This window comes from Rattus rattus, chromosome 7 (genome assembly GCF_011064425.1).
Source record: "Rattus rattus isolate New Zealand chromosome 7, Rrattus_CSIRO_v1, whole genome shotgun sequence".
In the NCBI taxonomy this organism is placed as follows: Eukaryota; Metazoa; Chordata; class Mammalia; order Rodentia; family Muridae; genus Rattus; species Rattus rattus.
Genome location: NC_046160.1, coordinates 118,549,737 through 118,573,611, shown reverse-complemented (window position 1 = coordinate 118,573,611; position 23,875 = coordinate 118,549,737). Strand labels below are relative to the sequence as shown.

At 42.5% G+C, this 23,875-nt stretch overlaps 1 protein-coding gene across 1 annotated transcript in view; it reads left to right on the top strand.

Moving 5' to 3' along the window:
• Positions 1–23,875, top strand: part of Rapgef5 (Rap guanine nucleotide exchange factor 5) — a 230,402-nt gene that overhangs the window by 28,702 nt on the left and 177,825 nt on the right. Inside the window, exons 2-5 of the mRNA XM_032908351.1 lie at positions 14,218–14,268; positions 16,164–16,270; positions 20,361–20,482; positions 21,817–21,985. Of these exons, the coding sequence (XP_032764242.1) occupies positions 14,218–14,268; positions 16,164–16,270; positions 20,361–20,482; positions 21,817–21,985 (449 nt within the window). The remainder of the gene's footprint in view (positions 1–14,217; positions 14,269–16,163; positions 16,271–20,360; positions 20,483–21,816; positions 21,986–23,875) is intronic.

Below are 23,875 nucleotides of genomic sequence, written 5' to 3'. Positions count from 1 at the left end.
TTCTCCGACGCCTTCCATATGCTTATGTGCAGTTTTTATTTTTACTCAAGTAAGCAACGTCTTCCACTTGATTTTGCCCATGTAATCCTTGCTAGGGGAACCTTTGTTGGGGTCAGGAGGGGGTTGAATTAGAAACGCTTGCTGCAAGAAGTAGGGTTAGTATCCAGGTGGTATGGGCCAGCCTTCCCAATCTTCACTGTGGTGTGAGTCACCTGGGCTCTGGTTCCTTCATCCTTGGAAGGAGTGTGTATGGCAAAGAAGTCAGTATGGCACAGAAACAGTGGGGGGAGGTGCTGCTGGTCCCCGACCATATGTGGACTGTTGTTTGGAGATGGTTGGAGATGGGTTGATGGAAGGTGGCATTTGCTAGGTGGGTTCTGTAGCATTCTAGGAGTCCAGTGGAAAGAGGACAGAATGGCAGGTGCTGATGCATACCCATTTTCCCATAAGGGGAATTTCTGGGGGGAATCTAGAGCACTAGAGACCCTCTTGAACTCCAAGAACATGATTTGTTTCTGACTGGAGAGATCCTGGTTATGTTTGCTGGTGCTACAGTAGAAGGTTGCAGGGAAGAGAGACAACTTGACCAAAGACTATGATGAGCCTGCTGTGGTGGCATATGCCTGTAATTATAGCACCGAGACAGAATCTCAAGTTGAAGACCGGCCTGAACTACACAGTGAGCTCAGAGCTAGCCAGCTAGCTAGCCATGGATAGTGAACCCCTGTCTGAGAAAACAAAAATAAAAAGCAAAAAAACAGAGAGGGATTTACTAAAGAAAATAGTAGATGTCTAGGTAGAAGAAATAACATAGGGAGCAGGCTTAGAGGACATGATCTGGTGAGAGTAGAATCTAAATTGGTATCCAAGAGTCAGGGAAAAGAAAGGCTATTTAGATAGACCCTCATCTGCTCCAGTCCCACTTGTATTCGGCACAAAGGCAGTGTTCATCCCGCAGGTAACGTACTCTGAACGTGGAGTTTGGATCGTCTCCCAGGTTAGCTTTATGTGGGGTATAGTGCTTCCTTAATAAGACTTTTATCAGTGGCAGCTTCCTGTCATCCATTCAACCATAGTGGGACATCAGCCCTGCAGTGCAGGGTGGCCAGTGGGCAAGTCTGTTGAAGGCCCTTCTGTCTTACAGTGGCTTTTCATGGTGAGAAGAAGGACTCTCCACAGAGAGTGAGTATAGAATCTGATTTTAGTAGATGAAGAGAAAATGGCAGGTCCGTACCCAGAAATGTGAAAGGGAAATACGGTGGGAGTTTGGAGAGCATTCTGACTCATGCTCGGAAATGTAGAAGGAAGGTACAGAGGCTGATGTGGCTGTAAAGGGAACTGTTGAAGGAAGGAGATGCAAGAGGTGTGTGTGTGTGTGTGTGTGTGTGTGTGTGTGTGTGTGTGTGTGTGTGTGATGTGTGGGTGTGTGTGTGAGAGAGATGTGTGTGTGTGATGTGTGTGTGTGAGAGAGATGTGTGTATGATGCATGTGTGTGTATGTGTGTGTGTGAGATGTGAATGTGTATGTGTGTGTGATGTGTGTGTATGTGTGTGTATGATGTGTGTGTGATGTGTGTGTGTATGTGTGTGTGCATGTGTGTGTGATGTGTGTGTATGTGTGTGTATGTGTGTGTGTATGTGTGTGTGTGATGTGTGTGTGTGTGTGTGTGTGTGATATGTGTGCGAGTGATGTGTATATGGGGTGTGTGTGTGTGTGATGTGTGTGAGAGAGAGAGAGATGTGTGTGTGGTGTGTGTGTGTGTGATGTGTGTGTGTGAGAGAGAGAGAGAGATGTGTGTGGTGTGTGTGTGTATGTGATGTGTGTGTGTTTGTGTGTGTGTGTGAGAGAGAGGGTATGTGAGAGAGAGAGTATGTGTGTGTGAGAGAGATTGTGAGTGTGTGTGTGTTTGTGTGTGTGTGTGTGAGAGAGAGAGAGAGGTGTGTGATTTGTGTGTGTGTGTGTGTGTGTGTGTGTGTGTGTGTGTGTGTGTGTGTGATGTGACCCAGAAGAAAGTTTCACAAGTCTCTAGGAGTCAAGTGCTGGCTAATCAAGGGCTACAAAATAAGGAAAAGGAAAGCCAGTTCACAGTTTTATCAGTGTCTGGGGAGAAAAAGAAGGAATCCCTGCTCCTCGCAGTCTATGTGAAAGACCAGATGGTGTGGTGTGCTCCCACTGTCTCTGGGAACAATGATGCTTTGCTTTAAACTAGACTTGCCCAAAGTCGGCAGAAACAGAACGAACTTCAGAGAGCTGGAAAACTGACCTTTGCTGTCACACATGGAGTCACAGTACAACCCAAGAGTACACACTGAAGACGTCTGACTTTACATTTGATACTTCTGTTAGGTGTCTCAGGGTGTCTAAAGTGGGCTTTGGGACAGAATCTCTCTGTTTGGGTTTGTCTTGAACTAATGGCCTCTCTTGCCTCAGCCTACTGCATGTTGGGACTTTAGGTGTGCACCACCTTGAATCTGATCCCCTTGAATTCTAAAGTAAAACAGCAATTAAAAGACGTGTAGCACCCAGGAAGAGATCTTGGTATAAGTAGGAGATAGGTCTGAGTAGATGGCAGGATTCTCATCATGTCAACATCCAGGTAAAACATTTATTTATATAAAAATCAGCTGTACCTGGTGCTTAGACAGCAGTGGCGTCATGTGGCAAAACTCATAGACATTCATGCCCATGGAGAAGGCTTTGGTTCCAACCGCCAACACCAGTGAGATGAGTCTGTGCTAATTCTCCTAGACTCTTAGCGACTAGAAGAGTATGAGACTGAGCCATGAACAAATTTCCATGTCTAAGAGATGCTTGATGTGGAAGTCTCGGGAATGGTGTGAGGAGAGGGATGCTCTCCTCATCTTCTTTTCCCTTATGGCTAGGAAGGGCCTCAGATGATTCTGTCTTGCCATGTGGAGTCTTCTGCCATCATGACCTTGGGGTGTGGGTGAGAAAGATTTCTGCCCCTTGAGAAGTTCACGTGGGTCCACATTCCTGTGCCTCCCTGTGGGAAAGCTTGCTGAGTGCTGCCCAGGGCTGGTAGTGAAGGCCAGTGGTGGGCCACAGATATCCGCCAGGCTCTCTTCTAAGCTGTCTGTGTGATTTAAAGCCTGTGGCCCTTAGGGTGTGGTCTCCTGATCTCCAGCATCAGCCTGCTCTGAGAATTCATTAAAATTCAGATTCCCGGGTTCTATCCTAAACCCACCATACCCAAAACTAGATAGGAGCCCAGGGGTATTTCACGACACTCACTAGGACATAAAGAAATGTGAAAATCACTACTTTAAGTGATTTTTTTTTTGTTATGACTGCCTAATAAGAAGATTTTATTTTACCCACTTAAAGGAGTAGACCCGGTGAAACAAAGGAGATAATAACTTGTCTAGACCACAACTTCTTAGGGCTGCAGCTGTACCCTTAATGTAAGCATTGTGAGTGCCAGGCTCCACTCTTGTTCTTAAGTACCGTGCATGAGTACATGTGTATATAGGAAAGGACGGACAACCACCAAACTAAGGGAGGTAACCCCTTATACAAGTATGTAGTAAGCATGAGCTAAGCACATGCAGTACATCTGTGGGCACTGGGGCATTTGGAAGTGTGAGCAAGGGGGAGACCCAAGTCTTTCACATTTGCATAGTTAAGAGGAAGCCCAAATGCAAATGAGTGTCTGAAGTCCAGAGGGCTTTGGAAGCACCTAGAGATTCAGAAGGAAGTTTTAAGCATCTATGAATGCATTGTCACATGAACTGTACGAAAACTTAAATATGTGCAACTCACTCTAGGCATCGGTTTTGAGACACCATTTTCTTACTATACATTCACTGGGGTTTTTATATATTTAGTCCTTCTTTTCGGCATTCTGTAGTCTTCCACCCCCCCATCCCTCCCTTCTTGGTTTTGTTTCGCTTTTGAGACAGGTTCTCATGTATCTCAAGCTGGCCTTGAATTCACTGTATAACTGAGATTGGCCTCAAATTCCCGATCTTCATGCCCCCACTTCCCAAGTGCTGGTATTACAAACCTGTGCCACATTCTCAGGCTTTTTAAACTGAGGTTTCGATACCCCAAGGGGTCATGTAACTAAAGCGTTAACGGGTAACAAAGAATTGGGCAGCTATGAAAGGTTTCTGAATAGGCAGCAACCAAAATTCATTTCAAAATAAAACATATAAAGAGGCACTGAGAGAGATGGCTCTACCAGACAAATACTCATACAGGCATCAGGACATGACTTGGATCTCTGACGCCCAAATAAGAAAAAGGCAGGCGTGATAGCTTGCACTTACAGTCCTAACACTGGAGAAGCAAAGACAGTTGGATGCCTGGACTCCCTGGGCTGCCAGTCTAGCCTAAGCAATGAGCCTCAGCTCTCAGCAAGAGGCAGTGTTGTAAATAACAAGGCGGATGGCTTCTGAGACAGGCGGATCTCCTGTGCACCTGCATTCAATGCCATCACTCTGCCACAGTCACACACACACACACACACACACACACACACACACACACACACACACACACCTCTCTCTCTCTCACACTCACACACACTCTACACACATACTCTGTCTCTCTCTCACACACAGACATTCTTATACACACACACTGTCTCTTCCTTACACATTTCTTACTATACATTCACTAGGGTTTTTATATATTTAGTCCTTCTTTTCGGCATTCTGTAGTCCCCCCCCCCACACTCTCTCACACACACACATATACATACTTACATATACTCTCTCATACACACATACACTCTCTCACATACACATATACACACATACATACATACACTCTCTCTCACACACACACACATACACACACTCTCTCTCACCTCTCTCTCTCTCTCTTTTCTCTCTCTCTTTTCTCTCTCTCTCTGTCTCTCTCTCTCTCTCTCTCTCTCTCTCTCTCTCTCTCTCTCTCTCCTTCTTCCTCTCTCTCTGTCTCTGTGTCTCTGTCTCTGTCTCTCTCTTTCACACACACACACACACACACACACACACACATATCAAATGCGGGTTGAATCCAGAGTGTTTGCAGTGCCTGCCTGTGCATCCTGGTTTTGAACACACAGAGTGTGCACCTTGCACTGCACACGGCATCCCATTATGTGCACCTACTAAACACTGAATACCTGGACTCAGATTCAAGACGGTTGTATGTTTTGATCGAAGTGTTCATGCTGTACATATAAAATTTACTGCTCTTACAGAAGCACAATAACCTAGTTACGAAAGACAAGAACTTAATGTTTTCCTAACATCATTGCTTTAGTAGAGGTGTGAACTGCAGTTTGTTAGAATGTTTGATTTTTTTTAAAATGGTGGTCTGAGTTGCTGACTTTGAGTTCCATAAAAAGTTGTCCCATGAGTTTGGCTTGGGATGAGGATGGAATTTCCAAGAATTTCTGAAGTGGCCCTAAACACACTCCTGTCACTTTATATTATGTGTTTATGCAAAATAGTGCTCTCAGCATTGGCAATTATAAAATTAACCTATCAACTGTGAAAAACATTGAAGATGTGCTTCATCCTACAACATCAAATATTTAGCCAAATATTTCATTCTTTAAAAAAAAAGTGTGTGTATGTATGTGTATGTATGTGTGTGTGTGTGCGTGTGTGTGTGTATGTATGAGTGTGCGTGTGTGTGTATGTATGTGTGTGTGTGTGTGTGTGTCTGTGTGTCTGTGTGTCACATGTGTATAGGTCCCCATAGATGCCAGGAGGTATCAAATCTCCTGGATATGAGGCTCAGGTGGGTTGTGAACTGTCCAGTGTGGGTGCTGGGAACAGAATCACGTCCTCTGGAATGTCAGCCAGTGCTCCTAACCACTGAGCCATCTCCTCAGCCCCTGATTCTTTGTATAAAAATGAGCAGCCATTCCACCTATCTCATTAGTGTGGAAGTTGGCTTTCTTTTAAAATAAATGATAAAATTATATGGATACTGAAGCAATCTTGTAAAAATAAGCTATTTATTCTCAGTACATATTGGGGCTACATTATATATATATATATATATATATATATATATATATTTGATCAAAAGGAGCACTGAATGTAAGACTATAAGAAGGCCCGATGTAGCCAGATGACAAGTGTCTGGACTGCTGGGTTACAGGTAGCACTGCCCAGGAACACGCAGGCAGGGGCAGGGTAAGCTGAAAAATGGCCAAGTTATGGTAAGGGAAGTGCAGCTTTTAGTAAAGAAATAAGTGCTGAATTTGGAAGTAATATCTGAATGTTTTCTTGAGACTGTATTTGTAAGAAAGAAGGAGAATATTAACTGCAGTTTAAAATAATTTCAGCGTGGGACTGGAGAGATGGCTCAGTGGTTAAGGGCACTGACTGCTCTTCCAGGGGTCCTGAGTTCAACTCCCAGCAACCACATAGTGGCTCACAACCATCTGTAATGAGATCTGATGCCCTCTTCTGGTGCATCTGAAGACAGCTCTGATGTACTTATATATAGTAAATAAATCTTTAAAAACTTAATAATTCGAGTGTTTCAGAGTCTCATGCTGAGTGTGGTGATACACAGCTGTAATCCCAGCACTTAGAAGGCTGAGGAGACGGATGAGGAATTTGAAGCCAGCTTGGGCAGTTTGATTTAGTCTTCATGAACTTGATATTTTTATCAGAGTGCAGGCCAGATATCTTAAAGAACACGCTTCAGCTCAAAGTTACCTGATAGTGTCTCATAAAATTCAGATAGGCATTTTGATTGAAATACTTCAAAACTTGGTTTCCTCGGTTCATAAGATGACATCATCTTGTCACCTGATCTGCTATCGTTTCTATCACGTGGTTAAGGTGGACCTCCCAAGATGCACTGCGAGCTGTTTTCCCACATGCTTACGGTCTTATGGGGAGATACTTGTACACAAAGGCGGGGATCCAGTATCTTATATTTTTGGTTGTGAGCCTTGCCTTTAACGGCTGAGCCATCTCTCCAGCCCGGGGATCCAGTGTCTTATCACAGTTTCCATCCACTTTAGCATTCACTCATAGATATTGGTTGCCGCACTGCCACTGTGGAGTTTGTCCAGGGGTCATTTTTTCTTCTGGTTTCCTATGATTACATTCAGTCATTGGAATTGTTCTGGGAGGAAGGTATGTCCTGTCTACCCATAGCCCCTTGCTTATTGGTTTATCGTTTATTGACATCACTGTGGATTCTTGGATGTAATTTACAATTCGGCATTTCCACGAGTCATTCTGCTGTTTCAAGGGCTCTGCGTTTGAGCTACTCAGGGAGCTCAGTCATGGAAAGGGTCTCATCGAAAGGGTCTGCGCTGGTGTCCAGGTATGACCGCACGTGCTTATGTAAGCGTAGAGAATTCAGGGACAAATGGGGTAAGCTTGCTAAAACTTTCCTGTAACTTTTTCCTACTTGTTCTCTAAATTTCGGTTTTCTGTGGTCACTATTCTCTTATTTGTAAATGCAGCCCAAAATAAAGCTATTTTTTTTTCAAGGACCGAATAAATTTAAACCGCTGACACTTTGGGGGTTGCCCCTTGTATCTAAGGTAGTCTTCACTATCTCAGGCAGACAGGATTGTGAACTACTTGTATTTCTTACCAAGACTCACTTCACTTTTCAGCGTTAGAGTTTAAGTGAGGAAACATGTTGGTCCTCGAACAGAGCCCTTTGGTAATGGGAGGTCAAAACGAAGCTTAGGCCGTGAAGAGGGTACAGCTTTCAGAAGGTCTGTGGGCTCTGCTCTTTGTAGACATGGGGAGACTGCCTGGGGCGGTGTCTAGTTTACAGAAAGCACATACCATACCACGTGAGTGGGTGCTCTAGATAACTAGCTATTGTGAAGTTATGTTCAGATCTCTGGGCTACTGGCAAGTGGCTTACCTCCTTCCTTCAGCAGGCTGTTTGGTGGAGGCGATGTTTGAAGAAAAGTTTCAAATACTCATGCATCTGTACTTTTTACTTTTTATTTATTTTTTAAATTTTAAATTATGTGTGTGGGGATGTGTGCATGTGATTGCAGGCACTCTTAGCACCCAGAAGGGGGCGTCAGAGCCCCTGGAGTTGGAGTTACAGGTGGGCGCTGGGAACTAAACTGGTATTCTCTGGGAGAGCAGCAAATGCTTTGAACCGTTGAGTCATCTCCCTAGCATGACCTCACTCATTTTTTCACAGTTTAATTCAAACCTGGCCAGACATTAGAACTAACTGGGGATTAGGGGGGAACAACTCAGATCTTGAGACGCTAACCCAGTATGCTTGGCATGGGACTCTGGTATTTTCTCCTTAATTTCCCCAAGAACTTCTTGCTTGGGAACCACTGGATCTAGCACGTATTAGTTGCACATCCCCCCAACACACACACGAAACACTCTCTCTCTCTCTCTCTCTCTCTCTCTCTCTCTCTCTCTCTCTCTCTCTCTCTCTCTCTCTCTCTCTCTCTCTCTGCTGGAGAATGAGCGCAGGACCTGCATGCAAATGCCCTACTTTCTCAGCTATGTCTCTCAGCTCTTAGTAGACTTCTTGCTGCTCTCCTGGAGGCTATTTAAGAAGCTAGCAGCTGCAGTGGAGGAGAGTCTGGTGTGAGGTTGCCTGTAAGCTACCCACACTCCTGTAAGCACCCCCAATGGACTTGGGTAGAACCATTTTTTTTTCTGTCTTTTGATGTGCTGACTATGATGAATATAGCTGTGTTTACGTCTCCAGAAGACTCACTCAGACATGCATCTGTCACGTTACTTAAATTGACATACTCTGTGTTACAATGTGTGTGTATGTATATTATTTATATATTATATATACGTAAATACACATACATACATATATACATACATATATATGGAGTAGCAACTAAAGATTACAATGTAGGGGGTTTCCTAACTTCATTTTAGTCTGGTTTTGTCATCTACAGAACAGAATTGATGCTACTTACCACGGAGCTTTTCAAACATTGTTATTTGTCATCTGTAAAATATTGGCCTGTAGTGGACACTTTGTTACTATTCCTCAGACACGGGCCATGATGTTGGCTTTGGTCTCTGTTGTGGCTCTCTATTTACTCTGGGGCCTGTAAGAAAGTACTTCATTCTCTGACTCTCAGGCCTCTTACCTGCACAAACAGGAATGAGGGGATGCAGGTGCCACTATAAAGGCAAAGGGGTATTCGTGTGTGTGTGTGTGTGTGTGTGTGTGTGTGTGTGTGTACACAACTGCATGTGCATTGTGCATGTTGTTGTTATTAGTGCACCAGGAGGCCAGAGGGGAACTTTGGGTATCATTCTTCAGGAGTCATCTACCTTTCATGAGCTTTCTAATTGAGAGTGGAAGTGCTTTGATTAGGCTAGGCTAGCTCACCAGCCAGCCAACCGCTAGGACCTGCTTGTCTCTGCTTCCCCAGTGCTAGGATTACAGACGTGCACCACCATGTCCAGTTTGTTAATGTGGGTGCCGGAGCCCAACTCAGGTCCTTGTGCTTGTACTGCAGGCGCCTTACCAACTGAGCTAGCTCCCAGCCCTTTCCATTTTCTGTTTTTTAAAAAGTGTGTGTGTGTGGTGCATGTATGTGCCTGTGTGTTGGGAAGCTTTGAATAGGTTCTTACTTTAATCTTTATGTGGCAAGTGCTTTGCCTATTGAAACTCCTCGCCAGCCCCCCTTTCCTAACACATGACAGGGCAATGGGAAAAATATAATTTTGAGAACATCACTGACGTAGGTGGGTGGCACTGTTTGAGAAGATGTTATCAGAAGTGGCCCGTATGGGGAGTGACTAGCTGTTGTGAGGGGCATATGCCTAGGAACCCCACAGGATAGTGTAGGCCCTAGCTGCAGCCAGAACTCACAGAAGGAACAGTTATTTCTGCCCACTTCAGCAACCCGCCCCGTGAACTGGTCTCATTGCACCGAAGTTTCTATGACTATGTAATCTGCAAGCCAAGAATGGTGGGGTTCTCTCCTTTAGATCTTGACCAAGAGTTGGTTGAGAAACCCATTTATCCTTGGTCGTAAGAACAACTCACAGTCTTAGAAGTTGCCAGGAAGTGACGGGCTTTGTTGTTTTAGTCCATGATTTCTTTTTTATTTGTCCACTAGTTGATTGTGACACTTTGTGGATTCCTAGCTTGGTGAGATGTTCTCGTGCGTTCATTCCACAGTTCCGTCTTCACTGTCTGCTTGGTCACTCAAAGGTCACAAGACAGTGGCTGTGTCGTCAGTCTGCCGTTCTCTTTGGTTCACTGTATCCACAGGACAGGTTGCACTTCTGTGGTGATTGAAGGATTCAGTTTTTCTCATTATGTAATCTCTTTCCTTGGCAACCTAAACAGGATAAAGATAGTGTTGAGACATCTCCTGCAAGAGATGATGAGACATGAGCTCTACATCTCGACTAAGATATTTTTATCAGCTGCAGTGAGTCTCAAGCTTGGCTCTTGTACAATTATAGCTTAATTTTCATGGACACCCACTTGAAAGGAAGTCAGCAACATATGGCTGTCAATCAGTTGTCTTTTCGAGTTATGACATCTCTCCTTTCCTTGGTGTCCAGTCGTGTACAATAAAGGACCTCAGGTCTCTAACCCATGTCTAAAAATATTAAATTTCTCTGGGCTCATTTAATGAACATGATTCATTAAAATAGGGAGGAGAGAAATTTTTCAATCAAAGTCCATTTTTCATTTGTGTTACTAGTCTATCTGTGGATGCATGTGTCTTTCTGAATCAATGCACCCATAGTAAGTAATTCCTGGCAGTTGGGAAGAAATGGGGGAAGGAGCCATAACTCTTTCTGTTCTCTGTATTCATGAGATAATAGTGGTGGGATCCTTTTAAAAAGAGGACACTACACTTGGGGGTACACTCCTATAATCCCAGCACTTGGGAGGCCAAGGCAGGAGAATCATGAGTCTGAGGCTGCCATAGGCTACACAGCGATACCCTGTCACAACCCCTACTCCAAACCCACGTCAGAAAGACATCCGACATTGACAGATTAGCCACCCAAGGTGATGCAGAAAACTGATGGAAAAATCAGGACCAAGAGGGAGAGTTCACCATGGGTTTAAAGTTTATAGCTTGTGTCTTCTGGGAAAGGGGTTGGGTGAATCAGGGAAGGGTTCTTCTCTTGGTTCTAGTTTCCTCAGTGTCCTGGAAAGAGCATAGGTGCTTCATAATGTGAAATAGAATGGAGGTGCTGTAGGCGAGAGGACAAGACATGGATGCTGAGTGAAGTAGTGAAACCAGGGCATCATTGGGTGGATGACTGTGGCAAAGTCATAGATCAGGGTCAGAATGTTAAAATGGAGAGGCATCCTTCTCAAGAGTTCTCTTGTAGGTGCTGAGCTGCCCTTTGGAGAGTAACTGTATGGTGGTCCTCTCATACAGTGAAGAAGCAGGTCTCTCCTAGACCTGCTAAACATAAGATTGGGGGGAGGGGGTAATCCCTATGTTCTCTTTACCTTACCTTTGTAACTTGTTACTTCTGGTCAACACTGTACCCTAACAGGAAGTAGTTTCTACAGGAGCATTTACAAAAGTCATTTTAAGTTTAAGAGTCAGTACTTCAGTGAGATCCACAGAGAGCTCTGTGGCTTCCCCTAGCCCAGTGAGCTGTTATCCTAAGTGTTAATGAAAGAAAACTCCCCTGGGCCTAGTTAAGAGGCTTCACAGGCGGTTCTGACAATGGGATTGTGTTCTGTGGAAGAGAAGGTCTTATTATGTCTCTTGTCATTCCCCAGGGACCAGCAGCTTGTGTGACACCCTTATCTTTACAGCATTGAGGAGTCCCATCACTTTCCCTGTCTCCCTTACCTGTCTTTAGAAAGGGGCTGTGGTGGGGCGGCTCTGCTTAGCTGGATTGTGTGACTGTAACCCTGGAGGCTGCTTGGTTTAGGGTAGCAGTGGAGAGAAACGCAAGCTGTTTGTTTCCTTTGTGAAAATATTCCTGCCTAATGTCTTAGAACTGTTTTTTACCTAGGGAAAGCTTTTTTCTTGGACTAGCTCATGTGAAGAATTTTGTTTTGTTTTGTTTTGTTTGTTTTTAACTTATTGAGACAATTCAATAAATACATGAAGATTGTCAGATTTGGTCTGCCACAACGTTTTTGTTTTTTGTTTGTTTATTTGTTTGTTAAATTCTTGTTCAGGATATAAAAATTAACTTACCATGACATCTCATCTTCATAGGAAAAATCTGGTGTATATGTAAGATTATTTGATATTTTGATAATTGAAGATACTGTAAAGTCTCAGATGACAGATCTGGGAGGGCTCATGGAAATTGCACAGACAAGGCCAGCATGGCAGGCATCAAAAATAGGCTAGCTTACAATATTTTCTTTCTTCAAGCAACTTGCAGATCTTTAACAAGGTTTATTAGCATCTCTGGATAAGGAGTCAATGCTTATATTTGTTTAATCAAAAGATAATTAGTGTGGGGGCTGTCTATAATATGGAAGAGTTGGAACAGGAATTTCTTTTTAGGTTAAAATTTGGTACAAGGTTCACATACCACACAGCAGTGCCTGGCAGGGTATGTTTGGTAAACACGGCAGGTTATTTTAAGAAATGGAGGCGGCAGGCTAAAAACCAGGCTCTCTAAAGCATCAATTCTTAGAGTCCAGGTGTAAAGGGCTTTTAAACACGGGTTGGGAGCTCAGTAAATGTTGGTTTCTCTGTTCCTCCTGAACAGCAGTGGAATGTGATAATCATCTTCCATTGTGTGTAAGCATCTGTGGGGGATGTTGCCGCTTCCTAGATTGTTAGGTAGGGAAAATTAGCTCCTGCAATTCAAACTGTACAGCAAATACTTAGTTGATATACAAAGAGCTAAATAAATGAATGGAAAAATAAACATCTTTATGTAACATTGTATGCTAGGTGCCAGGAGACCAAAGCACTACACAGGTAGGTCCCTGATATGTGGTGCAGGGAACCCCAAGTTCTGTAGCATGAGCAGCACCCAAAGAAAGATCTTCAAAGAGTACCAATCCCCATTCCCATTGGTGGGGCTTCACTTGGGAAATAAACATCTGGTTTACCACCTTATCACTTTGAACACGTAGGATCTCATTTGATCGTAGAAGCTAAGCAGAGTCAGGTGTGGTTAGCAGTTGTGTGGGGGGAGTGCAAACCTGGACTTTGAGGTCCTGTGGGGCCATTGTGGAAGAGAGTAGATTTGAACAGAAAATGATATGACCAGGTATGTGAGTGGCAGGTTGCTCTGATGTATATGAGTGCGTATGTTTATGGGTGGGTATACTTTTGTATGCATATGTATGTGGAAATCAGAAGACAGCCTTGGCCTCATTCTCAGGTTCTAACCACTTTCATTTTTGAGATACGGTCTCTCACTGGCCTACAACTTCCAAGCTAAACTGGCTTTCCAGTGCATCTCAGGGGTCTGCCTGTCTTTAACTTCATAGTTCTGGGATTACAAGTATATGCCACCATACCCACTTTTTAAAAAAATAGGTTATGGGGATCAAACTGAGGCCCACATGCTTGCCAGACAAGGACTATACGGACTGATCTCTCTCTAACATCCTGACACTTAGATCTTCCAAATTCTTTATTTTTGTCAGTTTCATAATACTTGCGTACATTATTTTATGATCATAATCTACAATATCCTCTTCAAGACCCAAGAATGGTTAAATCTTAGTGAGGTAATTCCTGTGGTGCTGTAAAGAGAGAAAGCAAGACTGTATAAGAGATAGACTGTGGACCTGAAGGCCTTGAGTTAGCTCCTATAAGCTACCAGTGACTCACTTTAAGTAGAGAGACATGATTTGGGGTGATTTGTCTATTGAAGGTTGTAGAGTGTTTCAGAGGGGGAAACTGAAGGGCAGAAAGATCCACTGAGAAGCTAGAGTAGCCTTTGAGGTAGAAGCAAAGGAGGCTTGAATGGGAATGGAGCAAGAGAAATGGAATCCCAGCCTTACTGGGAATGAAATGAGGGAGTCTAAAAACACAGCTTTCTGCATCACTGCAGACTGCTGTCCTCTATAGGGCAGGAGCTAGTCAAGTGGAGTGTCCTGACTGATTGGTATGAAGGTTGACCAGATAACCTTGAGATACTTGAAATTTATTAAATTCATCTTTATTGTGGATACCTCTGACAGTTGCATGTGTTTTGTTTTATTCTACTACTGCTATTATTATTATTATTTTATTATTATTATTTTGTTCACAGTATCTGTTTGAGTTTAATTTCCTCTCCTTTTCTTTTTCTCTTAAAATAGACTCTCTCAAGAAGAATTTCCAATCCATACCTTGACCATAGTCCTTCTCAGGTATGAAACTGTTTTCTCAATCCTTCTGTACTTTCTGTATTGGTGACTGAAAAATGCTAGTGGAGAATGCTTGTGTTTGAGATGCCCTGACCTGGAGTTTTGCAGGGATAAAAAGTAACTATCAATGTAACAGAGTAAATATGAATCCTTTACTTTTTGTATTGATAGTAACACAAGAGTTTATAAGTAGTATACATTATACATAATAAGACTAGACATATGTGTAGTTAAGTGGAAGGATTTTTCCCCTAGGAGTTAGTTCACTGATGAGAAGAGATGAATTTGTGTTTATTGTGTTGCATTAAAGAATCAGACACACTTTCCCATTCTTCAGAACAGGAGACGGAGGAGATGAGGACCTTGTCTGCCTTGCTCTCCACCGTGTTATGCACCTGGAATAGAATCTGTACTTGTCAGCTGCTGATTAGATGCTTTTTACTTATTGAGTGAACCTCGTAGGTGTCAGAACTAGTTAAACATCATCTGACTCATGCCTCTGCCTCAGTAACTTTCTGTCATGTCTGTTACTCAAGATGTGATTTTTGAAAACTTGTTAACAAGGCATCATTTCTGGCCATTTTCACTTTTTCATCAAATTGTGTTTAAGCAATGATATTTGGAGAATTAAGTATGAGCACTTATTTCCTATCAAGTCATGACCTATAGATTATCAATTTGTTTTATTTAAGGGACAATATAAAATATTTATAGTTGAATAAATACTTTACTAAGAGGACCAGAGGTGTAGTAGTTGTAGAGTATTTGCATTGTGTGCACAAGGCCCTGAGATCAAATCCAGCACAGCCAGAAAAAAAGAAAGAGGAGTTACCAAGAAACAAATGGGGGCCAAGAGATGGCTCAGCAGTTAAGAGCACTGGCTACTCTTCCAAAAGACACAGGTTCGATTCCCAGCATCCACACAGTGCCTCACAACCATCTGCAACTTCAGTTCCAGGGAATCTAGTATCTTCTTATGGGTTTCAGAGGCACCAGGCACTATACGACACACATACATATGTAAATACATTCAGGGATTTTATGTATATACTCACATACATAAAATTAATTTCACAGTATGAAAAAAAGAGTCAAATGGAAAGCTGTAAGCATGTCTCAGCGTACAACAATTTCATGAGCATTGACTTTTGAAGTAAGGGCATTGCATTTCACCTCCTTGGTTTATGAAACAGCCTTGTGCTATAGTGGAAGGTGCAATTGGAGAAAAGGAGGTATTTTAAAAATAGGACCTGGAGCTCACCAGAGGTACCTGCCTTAATCTTCAGGGACCAAGGATGACAGTGGAGGGATGAGAAGATTAAGGAAAGAAGTTAAATGAAATCTCTTTCTGAAAGAGGGAATTGTGAAGTACTGTAGATCAAATCAGAACGTTTGGAATTAGCTGTGAACTCTGAGGTCACATGAAGCTTCAGGGCAAAGTAGCCTACTGTGACATTGCACCATCTTTAACTGATTCACCAAGTGCGGAAATATCTTCCGAGGGCTTTTATACGCATGAATTACCAATATGGCCAAACTAGTATATTTGTTTGTGATTAATATAAACAGATTAAATGATTCTTCATTTTACTGTAGTAATGGGAACACTATATTTCAGATAATGGGTATTTTACACAAAAATCTTTGTCTTTTAAAAGAATATTATGATTATAGTTAAGTACTTTACATTTGGAAGTTATTATAGTCTAATAGCCTAAGTAGACCATCAGCTAAAATAAAGTAAGATAATTGTAGGCCAGTACCTTCATAGGCTGAAATGTGTCTGAAGCTCAGGGAATTGGTCATGATATTTTATATATATATATAGCATGCTATTGGGAGTTCACAGACTGCCACATTGTTTGTTCTACACCTGCAGTGATTGTCTTTTCTCTTAGATTTATGGAGAGAATTCTTCTTGTGCAGGAAGAGCATTGAGGAATATTATTATCCTTCAGGCAGCTGACCTGGTAAAGGACAGAGTGAATCTCAAGGGGTTTTACAGGTAACACAATTTCTTAACACCTTGTCAAAACCCGGCCTGTGTTACAATTGTAACCTTGAGCATAGAATAAGCAGGCTGTCTCAGTATTAGCAGTCAGAGGGACAGATGTGTTCTCTCTGCTGAGGATCCTAAAGGTGCTTGCTCATGGCTATGGTTAGGCTTCTGGGTCTAAAAGAATGTGAAACTCCTAACTATGTGAGCTCTCTGTCTCTCCTTCTTCTCTGCCCCCATGCCTTCATCTCTGTCTTTGTCTCTGTCTCTGTCTCTGTCTGTCTTTGTCTCTGTCTCTCTCTCTGTCTCTCTCTCTGTCTCTCTCTCTCTCTCTCTCTCTCTCTCTCTCTCTCTCTCTCTCTCTCTCTCTCTCTCTCTCTCATTCTCCAGAGAGGTGGGTGCATGCTACACTGGGGACTTCAAGAAATACAGGTCTCTCCACATTGGAGACATTGTCAAGTTGCTGGAAAGGTTCACAGGGAGAAAGAGCTGTTCAAATTCTCCAGGTGAGACAGAGCCACATGCCACACTGCATGTGAAACGAGAATGGGCAATCTGTCCTCCCAAGCTATGTTTGAGAAAGAAATAGTTTGTGGCCAGTCTTAATAAATGTCTGGACCTACCCTGAGGTCATTTGAAGCATGTGTTTCACTCTCATGGAATATTAAAGCAAACAAAACAAAGGAAGAGGGACTAACACTGAATGATACCGAAAGAGAATTATAAAAATAAAACCAAGAGGAAAGGAAATACTATTTATTGTCATTTTTCTTAAAGAGACAACATTGAAATAACAGAATTGGGACAGCACTCAGATATCACAAAAAGGAGGACATATTCTACTAATAAAGGATGTTCCCTTAAGTTATAGAAATTTAACTTGTAAAAATATTAGTTTACTATTCCTATTGTTTTCACTGGCCACAGGAAACAAATGTTTCCATTAGAAACATTTCATGATGGCCTGGATTCTGGGAATAGTGATTCTCAGATATCTGAGGTAAGAAGACTCTTGTCTGAGGTATAATTTATACACAAAAACGCACGAGTCAAGTGTATAACCTAATAAAGTTTTATTTACTATATACCTACATAATCATTTTCTGTGTAACCTTTATTAAGATACAAAGGGTGTTTATGTTCTAGAAAGGTCCTTCATGCCTCTTAACAGTAACCAGTTTCTGCAAATAAAATGTTTTAATGTTTTATTAGCCTATATCATTTATGTATAATAATGGGATTCATACTTGTACACAGTGAGTTTTAGTCATCTTTATCTCCACCTCTGCTTTTGTCTGTTAGAGTCCCACTCATGTTGCCCCTTCCTGTTTCCAACTAGTGTCTCCTCTAATGTCATGTCTTTTTGTTGGGTGGGGTGGCAAGGTTACAAGAGTGTAGTTGGGAGTTTGTTTCCAGGCGCATTGGTACCTTATGACACTGAAGGGAGTGACTGCACTTTCCTTAACAACTCTTAGCAGATTACAAATCCCCAGAAAGATGTTGGGTCCGATTAACCCTGCCCTCCTCATGGCCAGGACTTGAGAAGCCCAGCCTGGTGGAGAAGTTGAGTACATGTGAGCTCAGCAGTGCAACAGCCAGCTTCCAGGAGAGTTCTTTTTGACTTATGGTACCCATAATGTCATGGGATGAGGCAGGTGAACAAAGCAGGAAGCTAAGAGATCACATCTTAACCACAAGCATGAAACAGAGAGAACTAATTGGAAATAAGGAGAGCCGACGAACTCTTAAGACTCAGCCGCAGCAGAGTGATTTCTCTAATAGGGCTGCACCTTCTAAAGCAGGGTCCAAATACCAGATACTTATGTTACAATTTATAACAGTAGCAAATTACAGTTATGAAGTAGCAACAAAATTAGCAAATTACAGTTATGAAGTAGCAACAAAGTAATTTTATGGTTGGGGGGTCACCACCACATGAGGGACTATATATTATAGGGCTACAGAATTAAGAAGATTGAGAACTAGTGATCTAAATTTTTTTCACCTTATAAACAGTACCCATCCCAGGAACCAAGTGTTCAAATGCATGAGCCTACAGGGGACACTTTGCATTCTAACCTCTGCACCCAGACACACACAGATTGAAACTAAAAGCATACACACACACACACACACACACACACACACACACACACACACACACACACACACAAAGACACCATGTAAGTGCCATACAACTCTTTAAAAGAAACATTGTATACGTAAGTCTTCATGTCTACTTATAAGCAAGCTCAGAGAATCCATGTTACTTATAGAAGGCAATGCTAAAGTCTATCTTTGTTCTTAGGGTGTTTGCAGTCTCTGAGGGCATTGGTTGAAATGGAGATCTAATCAGGTCCGTGGAAAAATGAGCTATCCAATTCAGAACGTATTTAGAGTTATAGAAGCAGAGTTGGGAGGAAGTATGTATTTGTATGTCTTCTCCATTATAGTCCAAGGACTTGTTAATGTTCTACGATTAAAGATAAATTACTAATAGGGTTGCCTAGGATGGGTCACTTAAATTTGTCTGGTGGTAAATGGAGGCGATGTGTTCCAGTATGCTGGATGAAAATCTACAATAAAAGCTTTGAAAAGTTTCTATTCAGTTTGTACTATAGAAAGAGCATGCTAGTTCCTGAGACATTATTTCCTTTTAAATACACGAATCACTAAGTGCCACTATACCATTTATGTTTTAAAGTTTAGCGTCTGTTACCACAGATAATTGGAAACCATAATGGGAAGAGAGGAAGAGGTCAGGAAAAACCAAAATTTCTACCCCAGAGATGGGTCAAATGCAGCTGTTCATGGGTTCACATGGGTCTATAGCTCATCACCTCCACATGGACACAGGTTTACATGGTTCTGTAGTTCATCACTACCACCTGGAATCACAGCTCTGGTTAGATATGCAGGTACCACTGAAGCTTCTGGATGGAATCTGAGACCTAAAATTCACCGTGGCTAAGAGCTACTGGCAGTATTTAGATCTCTATGCTCCAGTAACTTCAGTTTTTATCCTTTCCGCTCCTGTCTACCCTGTAGATTTAGGCTTTTAACTGGATTGCTGTGGATCTGGTCAACAAATCAGGGGATTAAAAATTAAATGCATAGCAGCCCATCTCATTTTATTTGCTTTAAAGATATTAAGGGCAGGGTTTCTCTTTGTCCCTAACGGTTTTCCTGGTCAGATGGATGGTAAGAGCAATTTGAAACATAATGATGAGGTTTATGGAGGGAGCAGAAAGGGACCAGATACAATGAAGTCAATAGCGTGTCAGGGATTGGTACTCAGTTTTCCATTAAGGTTGTGTCATAGCAATTCCGTGCTTTCACACACTTGTTCCAAGCCTGCATCTCAAACAGAGCAAACCTTTCCTAAAGAGAAAGGAAAGCTAGAGGCTTTGTGGTTACCTGCAATACCTAAGGGGTTTGATAGGGGTGGGTATCTAAGTTTCCAGGTAGCTTTGTATCAAAGTCTACACCTGACAGCACTCTTGTTCTTCTTCCCTGAAACCACTGAGCACAGTGCTGGTGAGAGGCCCGGACTAGGAGACCTCCTCATAACCACCTGTGCTCAGACAGGCATAGCTACCATCTAGCTACCTGGTGCAATGTGGAGGTTTGGTTTGTTGATCAAATGTACGTGCACTTCCGTGTTCTAGGTGATATCAGACACTCGGAAAAGGCTGCGGAGCCTCAGCGTTTAGAGAATGTGAAAAAAAAAATGACAGTATTTAATCCATGGACTAAGGTGGTTTCAAAGCCCAAAGATGCTGGCTAATTGAAAGAAGCACGAGAAATTAGTTAATTAGCACTGCGATCCTTAACATGAAAGGCGTCCTATAGAATTAGAAGTTCGTATTGACGGTTTGGTCTAATTGCCTGTTTTCTTGCCACCCGTGTTCTCATTTAAAAGAATCATACGTCTGATTGATTATCATTATATTAGCATAAGCCTGAAGATGAGGCAGAGGCAATGCCGTTTTGTCCTGGTTTGCTTACTTTAGAAAGAGAGCTCATGAAAGGGATGGCATCCAACGTTGATGTTTTGCTTTTAAATGTTCTCATTGCTTGTGGCTTCGCTTTGTTCCAGGAGAAGCTGCGTGGGGTCGGAGCTGGTCGACTGGCTCCTGGAACACTGTCCTTTTGTCCAGTGTAGATCTATGGCCATCGGGGTCTGGCAGCTCCTACTGGACATGGGGATTATGTCATCAGGTAAGTGTTCCTTACTTTGAAGGCACAGTCACTGTTTGGTTAAATTGCTAGACCAAACCGTACTTGATCTTCCAGAGGATGTTATAGTCTGGAAGGGAATTGTTACACTCTTATTTTCTAAGTAAAAATGACAGGTCAGTTTTCGATTCATTTGCTTTTCCCACACTTTCTGTGGAGACGACTAGGTACTTGCTGACTGCAGACTTACAAAGTCTCCCTGTCTGCTCTGCTCATAAACTTTTTTCATCAGTGATGTCTTTCGTTGCTTCAAGTGAATGGTTTATCGTGATGTATGTAATCATCAGGCACTGGTTTACTTAAATAATCTTAATTAAATAATCATGAACATGTAGCTATGTGGGCTGTGAAACTAGTGGTTCAGACGGGCCAGAAAATGATGTTTAAGTAGAAGCTAAGATAGGCGGCCAGACTCTCTTCTTAGTCGAACTCAGGGAATTGAAGGAGCGGAAACCAAACTACCTTTGTTATTTAATTTTGATTTCTCAGGTGCTAGTTGGTACTGAGAAGCCCCTGTTTCTATAGATGATAAATACTGAAGGCAATTCCTGGTATCATTGTGAAAGAACGATACAGAGGGCACATGGTTGTAAACGTCTTAGTCACCTAATCCTCTTATTTAGAAAGTCGACTAACCATTTTTGCGGAGGAGAGCTTTTATTGACTCGTTGGCTAGCACGGGTTTCTGGTTAGCCACACACTTTGTGTAAATGCCTTTTGGAACTATCTCTAATTTTTGATTCCTTCAAAACAGGATTTCCTAACATTGACAGTATGGACATTTTGAATTAGACAGTTCTTTGTCATGGGTGGGAGGGACTGTCCTATGCATATAGGATTTTTGGCAACATCCATTTCTTTTTCCTTCTCGTTGCCATTGGTGTGCTACTGGTGTGCATACCATTCTATTGTGACTACCAAAACTGTCTCTAGGCATCACCATTTGTCCCCTGAAGTAGGACCACAATCACCCCCAGTTGATAGCCACTGATCTTGCTAACTGAAATGTGCTGTGTTTATATTATGCTGTGTTTGTACGGCATTGCCTGCTGCCCTCTTTGAAGTGATATTGACTTGATCATCACGTGTGTCTGTGAAACAGAAAACATAGCATGTGTGTGAATACATCAAAGTTGAAGCAGTGAAATCGACCAGCCAGCGTATCCTTCCATTTTATTGGGCGTGTTAGCACGAATGAAGTTCAGATGTATGAGTGCAGCCTTGTTTATGGTTTCTCCTTAATTATTGGACTTTTCAGTTTATTATGTGATTGATGATGCTAAAACATAACCTTTTTGTTTGTTTGCTTCAAACAGTGGACCAGCATCTCTACTTTCAGGATAACTATGTTTTCTACCAGTTCTCCTCGGATGAATGCAGCTACCTGTACTGTGAATTTGAAAGAGAGGAAGAATGGCAAAAGGGAGTGAAGCTTTTACTGGAGCTTGTGCATCTCATTCCTGCGAGAGCTGGCATCTGTGACCTGTGAGTAGACGCTGTTAGGTACCACTGTAAACTGTGCTTTCTTAGAGAAGTTGTCCTGTGTCCTGTGCCTGCAGATCCCCAACCTGTTTGAGCGGTAGGAATTCTATTTCCAGGTTCAGAGAGGTCAGACACCCTGCTGAAGATTCATTCTAGCTCCTACCCATATGGCTCCTTTGTTATTCCGATCCTAGTCATGTTTGCTCTACCAGCTGCACCACGATGCCACTGCTAACTGAGTAGATGATCTAAATTAGATATAAACATATGATGGATGGGGCTGAAGTTGGAATGAAATAATAACTCACATCTTACGCCCCGTCCAAGTCGTGACTGTGCTAAGAAGGAGCTTCAGCAGACATTTCTGAAAATAATCTAGAAGCCATGTTTGGCCAAATCAAAACATGTGAATCATTATCACCTGAAGAGAGTGAATCACCGGATGGTTAAAATTAATGAGCAGAGGCTTCCTTGAGTCATGGTATGGGGATTATGACATGCCTTGTTTATCCTTGGCAATAGTGAAGAGTTTATTTCAGAAAGGAGTTGCAGATTGAAATGTCAGCTGAATCACTTAGAGAGCTCTTCAAGTACCAGAACACTGCCCCATACCGTTGACTCTTAAGACAAGTGAACTGCCCTTACTTCTCAGGTAGAGACTATCGCTTCCAAGAGATGCACTCCTCCAACCATAGCAAAGTAACTCTCTCTTGTTAGCTAAAAGTGACAGCGTTGAGTAGTTAATTCGGTCTTTTCAGGAAGGAACATTTTATACTAATGATACATTTCTGACAAGAAGGTTGGATGTCAAGCGTATATTTCATGTCAGGAACAGTACTAGAAGAATTCCTTACAGTTTTTGTTTCACTTCAGAAAGATTCTTTAAGACGGGTACCACTAATTTCCATTTTATGAGTGAAGAAACTGAGGCACGGAAGTCAAGTCACACAGACGGAGAGGGTAGTTTCAGTGGTTGAGTTTGCACCGGTCTACCTTTAATGCCGCAATTCTTTACCCCTGCTATGATGTGTTCTCAGAAGTGAGGGGATGATCTCAGCACCCTCTTCTGGGAGTTGTAAGCGCAAGTTATGGAAGTGTGAGAAGACAGCGATTATGGGTTTGTCCTCACCTCCGTGGGCAGGAGGCTGTGCTATAGGAGTGTAGATGGCAATGACACTGAATTATGGCGACATGGAGGGCCCTTTATTTAATATGCTCTTTGTAGAGGTCACAAGTATCTAAGAGAGGTAGAGGCACATTTCAGCAAATTCCAAGGTGCTCTCTAGGAAGCAGTGACGAGGCTTTTCAATCAGACAGAGCTGTGGTGACTGACATTAACCCCGAAGGACTGCTATTCTCTGATAGGGTTCTTCTACCATTTCCTGTGTTTTACACACAGTAGAGGTGTAGAGATCCCTGGGTAATGCTCAGATTAAGGAGGAGGCTGGAGAGGAGTGAATAATCTTGCAGGCAGTCATGGTTTAATCTCCCCCTCCTCCCCCAGACGGCAAGTTAGAATGCCAGTGGTTGAGGTAGCCTTGCGTTGAGTAACTCCTGGATCTGCTCCAGCTTTTGAAAAGTGCCAGTTATTTTAAAACTTCAGGCCTTAATGCCAATTCCAGATGGCTTGCAATCTTCTGTCATACCGATTACTGTGAGTACAAATGGCAGGTCCTGGGGTGAGAACGGACTGTGAAATGCCACGTTCATCAGCAAGTTTCCTCCATTTGGCATGAGCGTTTGGTCACAGTCACTCACTGGTACAAATGGTTGCTGGAGAACCAAGGACCTGTTTATTCCTAGCATAAAAGAATAAAGTTACTAAACCATGGTTTTCTTCTGGAGAGAGAACATATATATATCCGCTCTGTCTTAGAGGTATGAGAACTTCTG